General features: G+C 41.6%; 1 protein-coding gene across 5 annotated transcripts in view; it reads left to right on the top strand.

The window, feature by feature from the left end:
- BCAS1 (brain enriched myelin associated protein 1) overlaps window positions 1-15,226 on the top strand; it is a 95,756-nt gene that overhangs the window by 12,925 nt on the left and 67,605 nt on the right. For all 5 annotated transcript variants that reach the window (XM_084645740.1, XM_084645744.1, XM_084645743.1 and 2 more), the window contains exons 2-3: window positions 2,722-2,803; window positions 3,376-3,460. In XM_084645740.1, coding sequence (XP_084501866.1) covers window positions 2,722-2,803; window positions 3,376-3,460 — 167 coding nt within the window. The remainder of the gene's footprint in view (window positions 1-2,721; window positions 2,804-3,375; window positions 3,461-15,226) is intronic.

A 15,226-nucleotide genomic window follows, 5' to 3' on the forward strand; every position in this document is an offset into this window, starting at 1 on the left:
TTCTCTGGCTTTTTGTGAAATTTCAACATCATCCAAGCCAATGAAGTAATGAGTTAACCCCAGCCTTTTATCAAAAGCAGCTTTCAAATGAGCTTTTACCTCTTTTGGGTTTCCACGAGATAGGCAGCTCTGAGGATTTCTTGAATTTCAGTGTGAATGTTATTTTGATTGCCTGCTACTCTGTATGGTGCCTGTCACAACGGGGCCTCATTTTGGGCTTGCCCTGAGGCACTACAGTAATATACATGATTAATAACAATAGATGTTTTATTTCATCTGGAATTATATTTTTTTCAGTCACATTTATAAATTTAATTCTATGTAGGAACGTAAAGTTCTGAGCCCAGTTTCTGATCTCAGTAATGTACCACTGAGATGCAATTGAAATCATTAGAGTTGTACTGATATCAAACTGCTGCAAGTGAGATTACAGTCAGACCCCAGACTCTTGTGAAAATAACCAGATACTGGGTTCTTTTTCTTTCAAACGCACGGATGTTACATCTAAGGCATACACGGGAAGTGAAACACATAGTTTGCAAGTATTGCTTACACTGTGTAAATGGTATAGTCTGCTTGTTGAGCAGGTAAGCCTGGTAACATTTTGCATGGAAAATAGAAGTAAATTCTTCAGATTCAACTAGACCCTGAATTTCCCCACTGAGATTAAGCAGTGGGATTTGAACCCTTTTTTTCCCTCTAGATAGCATGCTACTTGTTGCTAGGCAACAGAACTACCCAACAAGGACAAGGGGCCATTATACATCCATGGGGAAATGTTGGCTGTTTTCCACAATAAGCCAAAAGTTCTGATGTATAGATGAAATATCATCTGAAAAGATAAACCTCTTGTAAAACTTCTCTGCAGTCTGAAGTCAGGGCTCCCTGCTACAATCTGTACTCACACAGGTACTCTTATTGAAGTCAATATATCAGCTGTGTTTATGTACTAAAATCAATGGGATTATTTCAATGTTCACTTCAGTCCAGTGTCAGGCCTTTAACAAATCACAGGGACCAAGGATGTGAGAGAGGCTCAGCCATAATCTCACCAAATTTGGGAGTTTGCATACAAAAGAAACCAGTTCTGAACTGTCCCTGGGGAAAAAACCCTACTTGATGAGGTTTAGCAAAACTACCCCTGGTTTAGGCCCCTCTAAGCAGAATTTAGGACCTAACTGTAATCAGTTATTTGAACCTCCAACTGTAGTGGCTTCAGCTACAGGGAGACCTTTTTCTGAACAAGTTTTGCAGAACCAAAGTCTGACCAATAAAGTTTAACAACCCCTGGATTTCCTCCTTCTTGAATATTTAATAATGGTCTAATTCAAATACCTAGAAAAAACTCTCCTTTGAGGTATATCTGTGCAACATGACTAGGGTCATGTGGGGGTAAGTGAGAGCTAAATTTGGTACTTCCTGCCTAACTAAAAAATAAACTGGATCCCACATTTTCAAAGAGGGAAACATGGAACTGCCTGCCCTGTTTGACAATTTGGGCCTAAGATAGCTTTGTTTATTTCTCTGCGGCACTCAGATACCATCATTTAATAGACCTAGTGGGATGAAGTGGAATGAACTACTAAGTTGGCCAATGACCGTAGAACTGAACAGTCCCAAAATACTTGAGAATTTCCTGTTTTAAGGTCTGGTCCAGGCTCTTTTCTTTTTGTTTATTTAGCTTGAACAGCATATAGGCCCTGACCCCAAGCCCATGAAAGGCAATAGGAACCTGGGCTTTGTATTGGGCCCATTGTGCTAAGCAAGCTGCAGTTCCTTGCCATGAAGAGCTTACAGTCTAAAGACCTGGAGAGTTCAGATGATATAAGGCAGTCAAAGAGAGACCTTGCTGATTAACTCAAATATATTGCCTATGCCTAAACCAGTCACCTAAGGCCTGAACTAAAGCCCAGTGAAGTCATTGACTTCTATAGGTGTTGGATCAGGTCCTTAATGAATTAAACTTATTACCTAACTAAAATACCCCACCTGGACATGACCCCCACATTTGGAGCTGCAAGTGGGTCTACATTGTTTTGTGCCGGGGGAATTATCTCCCTGACACCATCTGTGACCTTTATACCCTCTGTATGCCATTGGCAAGGCATGTGAGGCTGTCAGGGAGGAATGGGGGAATAACATCTCCTGTAGGATTTGCCATACTGCACACACCATTCCTCTGACAAGAGCCAGATTTTCAAAATGCCTAGATGCATGCTTTTTCCCCCTTTTAATTGCCCTGTGTGTGAAAGCTGTTGGGATAATTTCTCCCGACCCCTGCTTGTTTCAGTACGTGCGTGGTGTTTTTGCCTTTAGTCTTAATAGTGAACAATTCCCTGCATGCCCTATGCCTTCTTTCCAGCTAGCAGACACAGGCTCTGTGCTCTTGTTTCACATATCTTAACAGTTCACAAAGTCTTAACAAACAATCCATGTTTTGGCTGCAACTAAACTTTGTGAAGAAGCCAGAAATGTTTGTGACTCTGCCCCTTTTTTGGTGAGCAGTTGTCAGTAGAGGAGGCTGTATCCAAGTAATGAGGCCTGTAGCATCAAAGAGACAGTGATGTAATAAAGAAGCAACTTTCTGCAAAGCAGATGGGACTTTCCGGGAATTCTAAGGTGCCTGTGAAAACCTGTAGTCAGTTGCCTTCTCTTAATTTGATAGATTCCTTCATAGGCATGCATCAACTTTGTATCAATAAACTGTTTTTTTTTTCATAGCACAGCAAATATGGGAAATAATTTGACTGTTCAAGAAGAACCTGAAGACCAAGAAAATGTGTGCATAACAGAGAATTATCAGGTAACGGAGAAATATTCATTCTAATGTTCCTTGGCTACTGTTACATTAATAAGAATGGACAAGAATCTGGGTGCCTAACTCCCTTTTCTGCTTTTGAAAATCCCACCCTTATTGTATACAACCTTCCTATATTAAGGCCTGGATTCTGGATTCCCTATTCCCATGTGTATAGTGTGGGAGGAAAGGATGCATGGACACCATAATCTCGAGGTGCAATCTTGTCCTCATTGGTGTCAATGGGGAAACCCCTATTGACTTCACTAGGGCCAGAATTTCACTCCTTTCCCCTTTGATGGGATCAACAAAGCAATAAATTCCATTGATTTAGGTGCCTAAATGCCTTAATATCTGGGCCTCAGGCACGAAAACCCAGATTTCTAAAGATATTTAAGCATTGCTCCACTCAGTTTCTAAGGTTCTAAGTCAATTTGAAAATGGGACTTAAGCTTCAAAGTCACTTAAACGCTTTAAAAATCTTTACCAGGTATCTTCTGCTACACTGGTGTGTGCAAATTCATGCAAATGTTTATTCTAAGGCATGCAGCTGAACGATATATTATTTGATGTTTCAGGTTGTGTCTGAACCACCAGCCAGTGCTAAAAATGGACCTGTCACAATTCAGGTTGTACAGACTGTTTCTTCTGTAAACGATAAAGGTATGTACTGGAAAGGGAAGACTGTCACATCCACTCTGCTTTTGCTAGCAGCTAGGAAGATACAAGGTTAAAGCTGAAGCAATAAGAAGCAATGTTTAGTGTCAGATGAAGAGATTAGCTCATGCGTCTGCTCAGACTTGTGAATAGGGGCTTGTGGTTTTCAAAGCTCAGGCCTTTCAAGAAGATAAGATAGCAAAGAGAGCAGCTAATACAAATACTCTCATTAAGCTGTTTAATCAGATTAGGTGTTTACTGCTGCAAATTGCACCTGAACTATAAAGAGTTATACTTTAGACTGAAAGTAGACTGAATATTTAGGACCGGATAAATCATTAGCCCAGGCTGGCACAAAGGGGTTAAGTACAGGTGAAAACCTGGCACAGGGACGCTTTATGCCTCTCCCTGAGCCCAAGATGCGGGGGTGTTCTGGGGTGGACTGAGGATGGACTAAAAGAAAAGGAGTACTTGTGGCACCTTAGAGACTAACCAATTTATTTGAGCATAAGCTTTCATGAGCTACAGCTCACTTCATCGGATGCATACTGTGGAGCTCAAATAAATTGGTTAGTCGCTAAGGTGCCACAAGTACTCCTTTTCTTTTTGCGAATACAGACTAACACGGCTGCTACTCTGAAACCTGAGGATGGACTGGAGTTGTTGTAGGTGGGCCAAACAAGGAAGGGAATGATTTAAGGGTGGGAAGCAGTGTGGCTGGGACATCTTACTTCCCAAGTATTTTGTGCCACTGCATAGCCCCAGAAGAGCCATTGCAGCAAGGGGCACAAGTGAGGGCAGCCCTGAAGGCTCCACCAACCCTTGCAAGTCCTGGAAGAGAGGTCCAAACTGCCTTTTCTCTGTCCCAGTGCTTGCACCCATGCCAGTGAAGGGCTGAATCCGCCTCTTAGAGATGCTCTGAGATTGTGGGTACATGGTGGGAAGGTGTGTCACCAAGTGGAACGGAGGAGAACGTATAACGTGTTGATGGGAGCAAAAGCTCCCTGCGAGCAACAGTCAGCAGCAGCACCAGTGATACCCAGTGTAGAGTTACCAAGTGATTTCATTGTGCTCTTGTGCCAAGTGGAGAATGCACTGGTCACTGACATAGACACTGATCATTAGAAAGGGGAGGCAGGAGAATAGATGGTAGATAGTGTCGGGAGGTTTACTATTCATTGCTGGAGTGTCTCCTAGGGACTCATCTGGGGACTAGCTCTTGACAAGTCTGATGCCCTCTCCTTCAGTTGCTTGCCATGTTGTGTCTCTCTCTCTCTCTCTCTTTCCAGACTAGATTGCTCCTACTTCATGGCTTGGCCCTCCTACCAGGTCACTACAGTTCTCCCCTTCCAAGGTCTCAATGTCCCACTGGACAACCAGCAGTCTTCTGCTCTACTGCCTAGTCCAGACCACTTCCCCAGTGGCTAATAGGGGAACTGGTCCTATTCTTTACTCCAGGTTCCAGCACAGTGACCCTATGTCTAGCAACCACAGTGTATGCAATCTCAAACCCTATTGCTCTTTCTCTGGGCTCCATCCTATCTTTCTTTAGCCCCTCACCCCAGGCTACTACTGGAGCTTTCTCTACTCCCTGTGGCTAGTCCACCCCCTATCAGGTTCTTGCTAGAGAGTCTGCATTTGCAGGCAGGATGCCAGGGCTTACATCCCCTAGGACTCCTCCTCTTCCCTTTCCAACTCCCCTTCTCTCCGGAGTTCCTCCCATACAACCTCCTCCTACTACATACTTCCTCTCTTTCTACTTAGCCCAGCTCAGCTTCATCAGCAATTAGGCCTCATCAGTCCTGACTTTCCTCCAGATGCAGCCTGTCATGGGGTTAATTGGCCCTTTTTCCTACTCAGGCCTTGTGTGGGGTAGACACCCCACCCCAGCTGGGTTGGAAGAATGGGGATTGCATGGGTTAGAAACATGTTAGGGTATTTTAAGTGCTCCTATCCCACCATTTCTAACAGAATCAGACCTACAGGAAATAAAATGTTTACCTAATCTGTGTCCCTGTGCCGCTCTGCCAAAAGTATTCTTCAATGGAGGTTGAGGGTGCTCCGGGCTGCTCAACAATTGGATCATCATACATTTACAGTCGTCATAACACAGATATAATAAATGTTTAGATGTATTATATCTGTGTTACGACGACTGTAAATGTATGATGAGCCAATTCTTTTTTATAAATAAAAACTATGCCAATAAAATGCCCTGAATTTAAAAGTTTATTTTGAAATTGCCAGATGAACTCCAGTGGTAGGGTCAACATAGGTGTGGCAGAATCATACAAAACCTTGAAAGTTAGGATGCACCTGATACTGACAGAGGATGGAGGCCAGTGAAATGAGCTGAAAAAATATTGCAGCCCTGTGACAATATTGACTTGTTTGCTAATGAGTTACACAGGTTGATTATTTTGATCTTCAGTAAGTGTGTATGTAAGATCAGGGCAAAGAAATCAGATTGGGGGGTGGGGAGAGGGGCATTTTATGCCAGATCTTCAGCTAGTATAAATTAACCTAGCTCCAGTGATCTGGACCTTAATCTGCTCAGCGTGACTATATTCTGGTCTTCCGACATCCACACAAATTGTTAAGAGTTTCAGGATTTAAGCCATATTTCTAGATTGCTAACAAGATTGGGATGTAAAGGAGGGCAAGGTGCATGGTATTGCACAGCTACCAAATAAATGAGGTTACTAGTATATATAAATAATTTATGTCCCAAAATAAAGTGGTGTTAAATGAGAGGAAGGTTTAGAAACCAAATGAATATTTCTTAGGGATTTCAGTAATAAACATGTAAACATTCACTTTTATCCTCTCCTCTCAACTTTTGGCTAAAATCAAGTCCAATCTTACACGTCGGATGAGTTTTTGGTCTGGAACACAGAAGTCAGGGCTCCAGAAGCTAATACAAGTTATACTTAACTGGAGAAAAATCAGTACACTGATTGCAAAAAAATCACTTTGCTGACTCTAAAATACAGGGGGTGGGAATGTGCAAACTCAGGCTTGGAGGTGAGCTTCTGGAGCCCTGACTTTTGTGTTGCAGACAGAAAACATATCCAATATGCATTTTTATTAATCTATGTCTCTGGCTTGATCTATAACAATTTTAGTAAGTGTCCTGGTAAGAATGTTACATATGTTCATAAACCAGGAGTGGGCAAACTTTTTGGTTCGAGAGCCACATCGGAGTTGCAAAACTTTATGGAGGGCCAGGTAGGGAAGGCTGTGCCTCCCCAAACAGCCTGGACCCAACCCCCTATCCGCCCCCTCCCGCTTCCTGCCCCCTGACTGCCCCCCTCAGAACCCCCGACCCATCCAACACCGCTCTCCCCCCCCGCTCCTTGTCCCCTGACCACGCCAGACCACCCCCTCCCGGGACCCCTGCCCCAACCACCCCCTAGGACCCCACCCCCTATCCAACCCTCCTGCTCCCAGACCCCGACTGCCCTGACCCCATCCTGACTGCCTCCCGGGACCCCACCCCCTATCCAACTCCCCCTGCTCCCTGTCCCCTGACTGCCCCGATCCCTATCCACACCCCTGCCCCTAACCGCCCCATGGGACCCCACCCTCTATCCAACCCCCCTGCTTCCTGTCCCTTGACTGCCCCCTGGGACCCCTGCCCCTTATCCAACCTCTCCCCGCCCCCTTACCACACTGCTTAGAGCAGCAGAAGATCTCAGCCATGTCGCCGCCCTGCCCAGCAGCAGCGGCGAGCTAGAGCACCGGCGGCACGGTGCACTGAGGCTGCGGAGGAGGAGGGACAGCAGGGGAGGGGCAGGGGGGCTAGCCTCCCTGGCTGGGAGCTCAGGGGCTGGGCAGGATGGTCCCGTGGGCCATAGTTTGCCCACCTCTGTACTAAACATTCATGACTCATTTTCTGATTCCTGATGATGTTCTTGGCTACTCTTGGGATATTGTTTTGACTAAGAAAAAACTATTAGAACCTCCTTTCTTTTACATTTGTATATAGTACAAGCAATAAGTTGAGACAAGATGTTTACAAGTCCTAACTCCCTTAACAGAGGAGATGTTAGTGGGTAAAAGGCCAATAAATTAGTAAATTGATTGTTTTTGATGCGATCTACAGTACAGACACAGAATGTCTCGGGGAAAGTAGTAATAACATGACTGTCCCCCAGACCTGATTAAGACATGGATCCATTTTTTTTCATGTAGAGGTCACCTAACTATGATCCTGAATTGTGCCACTGACTGGCACTTTAACAGTGTTTTTTATTTACAGAGATCACCCATACACTTAGTTATTAAAGAAAGTAAATTCTCCAGGAGAACACAGTTTGTGTCTTTCCTCTGTAACAGGCTGCTCCTGAACACAACATAAAATGGCAGCTCCTTTCATTAGATGTCTAGAAATTTAAAGGTACAGTACACAGAAGAGAAATCATAATTTACATAGCTACGTATAAGTGAGAGACCAGGTGTGGGGAGGCAATATATGTTGAGTTGGTCCAATAAAAGATATTACCTCACCCACCTTGTTTCTCTAATATCCTGGGACTAACACAGTTACAACAACAGAGCATAACTGCATATGTGACCATCAGGACTGTAGCGTGGTTTGGAAATATGGTTAACCAAGGATTCAGTCACATCTACACTGCAAGACCAAAGCCTGTTTTATCTGTGTTTAGGGACTATCATAATGTAATTCAGCCCCCTGACCTGTGTGACTGTAATAGTCTGCCCTGGACATTAGTTTACTATTTTGTGTATAACTACAGTACATAGGTGGAGCCTTGTCTTTTTGTACATAAAACATATGTCAATATCATGTATAAATTGTGGGTGTTAGCTCAATACTTGAATGATTAACACTATTTGACTTGGTTCAGCTCACATATAGCTGCCTTTTCCTTCCTGTTTTCCAAACTATACTGTCGGGGGGAAACCCACTGGTCAGTGTATGCTATCCATATACCTTCATGACTGGTCCACAGAGACTCTTGTCCATGGGGCTCAACAGTAGAGCAAATGCAAAGAGCCATCTGCCTGAATGACCTTGTCTCCTACATGTTCCCTGAAGCCTGCAGATTAAGTCAGTGGAACTCCTACCTTACTCCACAGCAGTTCAAATCCCCAGTGCAAGAATCCTGGAAACATGACTGGATTCCCCTCCCTTATGTGAGTTATTGCCATAGAGGGAAGAATGGAGTTTTGATTAGTTACTGCTACATACATGGACTGTTTTTCTTTTGCTAAGAAAGCTAGATCCCCTCTGATATAAATATGTATCGACTTCATTTATGGATCTCTCTCTTACATGCACACACCTACCATTGTTACCAACATACAGCTTTTCTCCAAATATGTCCATGTGGTGAGCTAGCAGGCAGTTAATTAAGGTATCAGCCAAAGGCCTGGTGAAATTTATGAAGCAGGGAATTGTACTTACAATCAGAGGTTATTTTTTCCAGAGCAAGGGAAGAATGCTGCATGATTCTGAATTTCATGATTTCCCCTATTTTTTTTCTTTTTGATTCTTGGTGAGTTAATATATGAACGGACATAATGTGACTCCAAACTTTGTGACTTTTTTAAATAACATAATATAAACCTTTTGCTATGAGTCTTATTGAGGTTTCATGTCAGTTTTACATCCCTCCTCTCACCAAAATTTCATTAAACTTGCAATTTCAACAAAATGGGTATATTAGTACCAAAAACATGCTTTTTCTTAGATTTTCAATTTAGGAATATGGTTACATGCATGCTCAATCCCATCTATACTGCAAGATCAAGACTTATTTAACTGAAGACAAACATCATGTAACCCAGCCCCCTGACCTGTCTATATTGTTTAGTTTTAATTTTCAGATTAATCACTCAAAGAAAAGGACCCATTTTCACTTAGAAACAAGCCTGATTTTACTTGAGAAACTGCCCCATTTTCGCTCCACAGAATCAATTACCTGAGGAAATACGTAAATCTTTATGTGCAAGTAGTTTTGCATTTCATCGGGTGTCTCTGATACATCTTTAGACAGAAAAAACAAATGAGAAACAAAATTGTGATTGTATACACCTAATTGTCTCTGAAGACTCAAATCCTGCAATGAATCCCATGTAGATGGACCCCTGAACTGACACAGAGTCCCACTGATGTCAGGAATCTATCTAGAGACCATTGCAAGGCAGTAACCTAAATGTCTGATGCATTAGAAAAATTGGAAGTATGGTGTGATTCAAGGCTGGGGTTTTTCAGAGCTGCCTTGATGATCCGGATATCCAGTTCCCATTAATTCTAACCGGAACTGCACATCCAGAATCCTTAGGCAGCTTTGCAAATATCAGCTGAAAAGAACCCAGTGATGCGTGGGTGGTGGTGAGGTGCATTTTCTCAAAGAGAAGCCATTTAGGGTCAGTTTCACTCAAGGGAATGAGAGCTTTCCATCAGTTTCAACAGGTGAAGGATCAGACCTTTTGACTCCTAAAGAATCCCAATAAAGATGAGAAAGGCCACAGTTTTCAAGAGTGCTCAGCACCAACACGAGGGGACAGATTTTCAAAAGAGCTCAGCACGTTGGTGGTGTGTGCTGGATGCTGCGTTCTTTTGAAAATCTATCTGTAAATATCACAATGGCATCCTATGAGTGTCATAAGCTAGCCCTTATTTAGATGCCTAAATGAGAACTGACCTTGTTTGAAAATTTGGTCCCAGTTCCAGGTGCAGAATGCTTGAAAATTTGGCCCTGGACTGTTTTGAACATTTGGCCGCAAGTGCTCAGGCATGGTTGTTCCATGCTGCCAACCACATCTTTTAAATGTCTCTTTGCTTTCCTTTTGGAAACTATTTAATTTCTCTTCCCACCTGTTATTTTTGCAGCCTTGTTAAAGCATCCTGCTACGTGCTGAGAAAACACTGGTTGGTAGCCTTATTGTTTCAATTCACATTTCTACAGATACAGCGGAGTGAATGTTACTAGTATTTCTCCTGCCTGGGACATTTTCCATTTCTCGCTGCTTACACATATCAGCTACTAAATATTGTTTCCAGTCTTATCTAGAACTTTATTATTAAGTGAAAACTACCAGTATGCTACAGCCAGTAGAAATATCTAGCCTTTGAACATTTTTCTGGAACAGTAAAAGAATGTTCAGCTGCATTATGGTGCAAAGCCTCAATTCCATACTGTTTAGTTGTAATAAATCTTAAATAGCCTATTAACCCCGCTGCATACCACCAGAAGTTTTCAATTGTGCCCCTGCCAACAGTTATGCATCATCTCTATCAGATCCAAATCTTTATCTTGTTAATTTCTTACTGTGCTTTCCAACAACGCCCTTACCATGTGAGAGTTGTTTGTATTTAATGGTATATTTGGTAAATAGGTGGATTTCACACACCCATCTGCTAAGATAACAAAAGTAATCCAGCGAGTTAAATTACTCCTCTGATACAACTAAAAGGAATAACATTGTTTGGAAGGCTCCATTGCCATCTGCTACTCATCAGTGTGGGTGGATCGGTGGCTGCCTCCCTAGGTGCATTGCTCTGGAGCTGGAGGCAAAGGTAAAGTTAGAGTACAGTTCTGTTGGATTGTAAAGCTTTTCTGCATGAACATATTGATCCAGTTTAACAGGGGACTGTTGAGGGGGAAAAAAAAGGAAAGTAACACAATGGCGCTCAATAAGCAACCTCCCAACAAACATTTCAGGAAAAATTTCAGGTCAGTGGCCTACATCCAGGCTTCAGCCCAAAGTTACACAGCTGTTTTCCAAGTCTAGGAGCCTAGAGAGCAAAGCAACCCTAAACAATTAAGTGATCTGACTCCTGGGTGGGGTGATCAAAAGGCTGAGCAGCTTTAAAGACACTCTCCCTTGTGCAGACTGAGTGAACTGCTTAGTGATTTAAAGGAACAGATTATGCAACCCAGACCCAAGCAGTCTCGGGGGGGGGGGGGGCAGGGGCGGTCTATGGGAGGCTTAGACTTACCAGGATCCCCCTGTGGAAGATGGTTGGTTCAGTGTTTTAAAATTTTTGAAATGCTTTTGTTCTAAATACTTTGTTTTAAGAAGGCTGCCTAGTGACTGTCATTGCTACTGGAGAGAACAGAACTGCATGTGCTGAACCTAATTCAGATCTGCTGAGGTAACCATAGTTGATATGCAGACCAGTGCCACCCAAGGACTGATCTGAGATTAGGAGAAACATACAATTCTTCCCTCCCTTCTGTAGGGTAACCAGATGTCCCAATTTTATAGGGACAGTCCTGATTTCCTTATATAGGCACCTATTATCCCTCACCCTGCCCCGATTTTTCTCACTTGCTTTCTGGTCACCCTACCCTTCCCCGACCCAGAAGTAACAGCTCAAGGCCCGACACCTGAGGGGATACATTCAAAGAGACCAGGAGAGGGTCAGAAGTGCAATTAATTTGGTAACTATAACAAATGGCATTCTTCTCTGCTTGTCCAGTAAAACGCTGCTGCTGAGTTGTCAGATAGTTACAATATTGCAACCCAAAAATGGTTACATATCAAGAGTGCTGCTTGCAGATAATCTGTAAAGAGCACTGCGTTTTGAGAGGGATGGAGCAAAGTCATCCAGCCACCACCAGTTTGAAACTTTGCCCTATAACATAGATTTCTGAATGAGAATTTCATTCTATGAAGAATATTAGCTTGAAAAGGGAGAAAACAAATTTACTATGCTCATAAGTGAGGCTCTAATACCTTTGAAAATAGATGATCTTTTAGTCAGATCAAAACTTCTCTTAGCAAACCATTGGGGTGTGCCATGTAAATACATACAAAGTGGGTGAGGTAATATACATACAGCAGGGGGGAACTCCTAAATGTACAGCAATTTTAACAATACAATAACAATGACATTTTAAATATCTGGGAAAAGAAAGTCGCATACTAATTAGATATACTGAAAATTAAATGAAAAGGTGAAAATTTAAAATAAAAAAAATCCTTCTTGTATGACTACATATTTAGAATCCTTTAAAATGTGTATTACTCACCAGAAGCACTGCGGTGGCTCATTCAAGGCTATTACAGTCCATCATGCTAGACAACACTGATGGACTTTTAAAAGGGTTTTAGGCTGACATGCAAATTTTAGTTTAAGAACATAAAGATGTTTTTGAATTGTAAGAAAGTTGCAATATCTGAAACAATGAATCAGAGTGGTAACTGTTAGTCAACTAGGAGTTCGGTGGCACCTTTAAGACTAACAGATTTATTTGGGCTTAAGCCTTCGTGCGTAAAAAACCCACTTCTTCAGATGCATGGAGTCATCTGTCATTGCAATATTTCATTTTGATAACATTTAGTCATCTCATTTAGACTTTGATATTAAAACATTATTTTAAAAATATGATGTTATATTTAATATTTTAATATAATATACAAGTTAACAAAACTAATCAAAATGATAAAGTAAAAATGAAACATTTTGACATTATTGAAACTAAACAAGAAAGTTGAAATTCAACTGTTAGACGTTTCATTGTGAATATTTTGTTGAAATCAACAGATTCCCCCAAACAATCTTGATTTCAACAAAACTGCAATTTGTGATGGAAACTATTCTGTCAAAAATTTAACCAGTGCTAGTCATGTACTTGCTTTAGTTGGCAATTAATTTAATTGTTATTAATTATCAAAATTAACTACTACAAATTCATAGTCACTTGTCAAATAAAACTCATTTGTGATCATCTGTTAGTCTAGTCCTGGATGATCCAAGTGACCAGGGGCTATTAAAGAGTAGAAGACTCAGTTCGGAATGTCTTTGTATTTATGGATTGAAACTAGACTTTTAATGTTGATTGGATGGTTATTCTCAACCTTCCATTCAAGACATGAAAAACTCTAAGCTCACGCAGTGCAGCTGCTCTTCTTTTTGGTGATAATTAGAGACATAAGTACTTTCTTGGCTTCACAAGCTATGTTTTAAAAAATGAGAATTTAACAAGATTCTCTCTCTAAAAAACACAGCATCTTTTATGATATAAGCATCTTTATTTCCAGTGGACTTTTCTTGTCCTTGTTATTAACTGGAAAAAAAATGTCCATTTACCTTTTTGTTCTTTTTTTCTGGGTTGTCTTCCACATCCCTATCTGAATTCCTGAAATTCCTTCTCAAGTTTTCTTTCTCTAAATTACTAAGTGAAGGCCAGATACTGCAGTCCCTTCTCCGGCAAAACTCCTGAGGAAGTTCAGGAACTACACGAGACACCTTTAAAAATCTCAGCCGGTGCCGATCTGCATCTTTAGGCACCTAAGTAGATTCATAGATTCATAGATATTTAGGTCAGAAGGGACCACTATGATTATCCAGTCTGACCTCCTGCACAACACAGGCCACAGAATTTCACCCACCACTCCTGCAAAAAACATCTCACCTATGTCTGTGCTATTGAAGTCCTCAAATCGTGGTTTAAAGACTTCAAGGAGCAGAGCATCCTCCAGCAAGTGACTCGTGTCCCATGCTACAGAGAAAGGCGAAAAACCTCCAGGGCCTCTTCCAATCTGCCTTGGAGGAAAATTCCTTCCCGACCCCAAATATGGTGATCAGCTAAACCCTGAGTATATGGGCAAGATTCATCAGCCAGATACTACAGAAAATTCTTTCCTGGGTAACTCAGATCCCTTTAACCTTTAACAATCTGGCCCTGTGTGCTTAGAGAGAGATATCAATAGTTAGTAGACCTTAAATTGATAGGGGAGTAGCTATTTAATAATTGTATGCAAACTTCTCTTTGCATGCACAGATGCTCAAACAAATGCACACTGAATATTGCAGAAGCAATTAGATAATATTGTTTTATTAAAGGATAACAAAATTGTTGCCAGAATAAGTTATTTTCTTACATAAGCAGTAACAGGGAAGGCATAAAATGTGAGATAACCTTTTAAAGTACAGAGCTGGAAAAGGAAAAAAATCTGTTTATTGACAAACACAAGTTAATGAAACCCCCCCACACACACATGAGGAAGGAGGAGGAAAATACCAGATTGAAAGTGGTAAAAGTAGAGAAACTAAATGAACCGGCCCTTTTGGCATCTGGTAAGAACCTCACCTTGGTGATGAATCTCATTGTCACAGCCCTCAGTTTTCATCAGTTGTTTCCTTCCCTGCTGGCAAGCCTTTCAACAAATCCTATTTACATTCACGCTGGCATATCAGCTGACTCCTAAAGCTCTGTCTTTCTCTTGTCACTCCAGTTTATAGAAGGTTCCTACCTGCTGGTTGGTAGGCAGTAGTAGAATGGAGACAGCAGTGTCTGGAGTCTAAACTAATTACTCAAAGAGTTAACTTTATGACAAGAGTGTAAATTTGATTTACTTGTTGTGTATGGACCTAGGAACCCTCTTCTTGTCAACTCTTTGAAATGGGCCACCCACATTACTACTACAAAAGTGATTTTTCCTCCCTTGGTATTCTACTGATAATTAAATTGTCTCGTTAGACTGACCCCCCACCTGGTAAGGCAACTCCCATCTTTTCATGTACTACATATAAATGTATATGCTACTGTATTTTCCACTCCATGTGCATCTGATGAAGTGGGTTTTAGCCCACGAAAGCTTATGCCCAAATAAATTTGTTAGTCTCTAAGGTGCCACAAGGACTCCTCATTGTTCTCTCTTTATTCTTTGTCTGTACATCACCTAGCACAATGGGGTATCGATTCATGACTGAGCTCCTAAGCACTACCACAATATAAATAATAATATATTCATCTTAGCTACACTGTGCATGCTGCTGTAAGTCGGATT

Source organism: Lepidochelys olivacea, assembly GCF_965140295.1.
Source record: "Lepidochelys olivacea isolate rLepOli2 genome assembly, chromosome: 13".
Classification (NCBI taxonomy): Eukaryota; Metazoa; Chordata; order Testudines; family Cheloniidae; genus Lepidochelys; species Lepidochelys olivacea.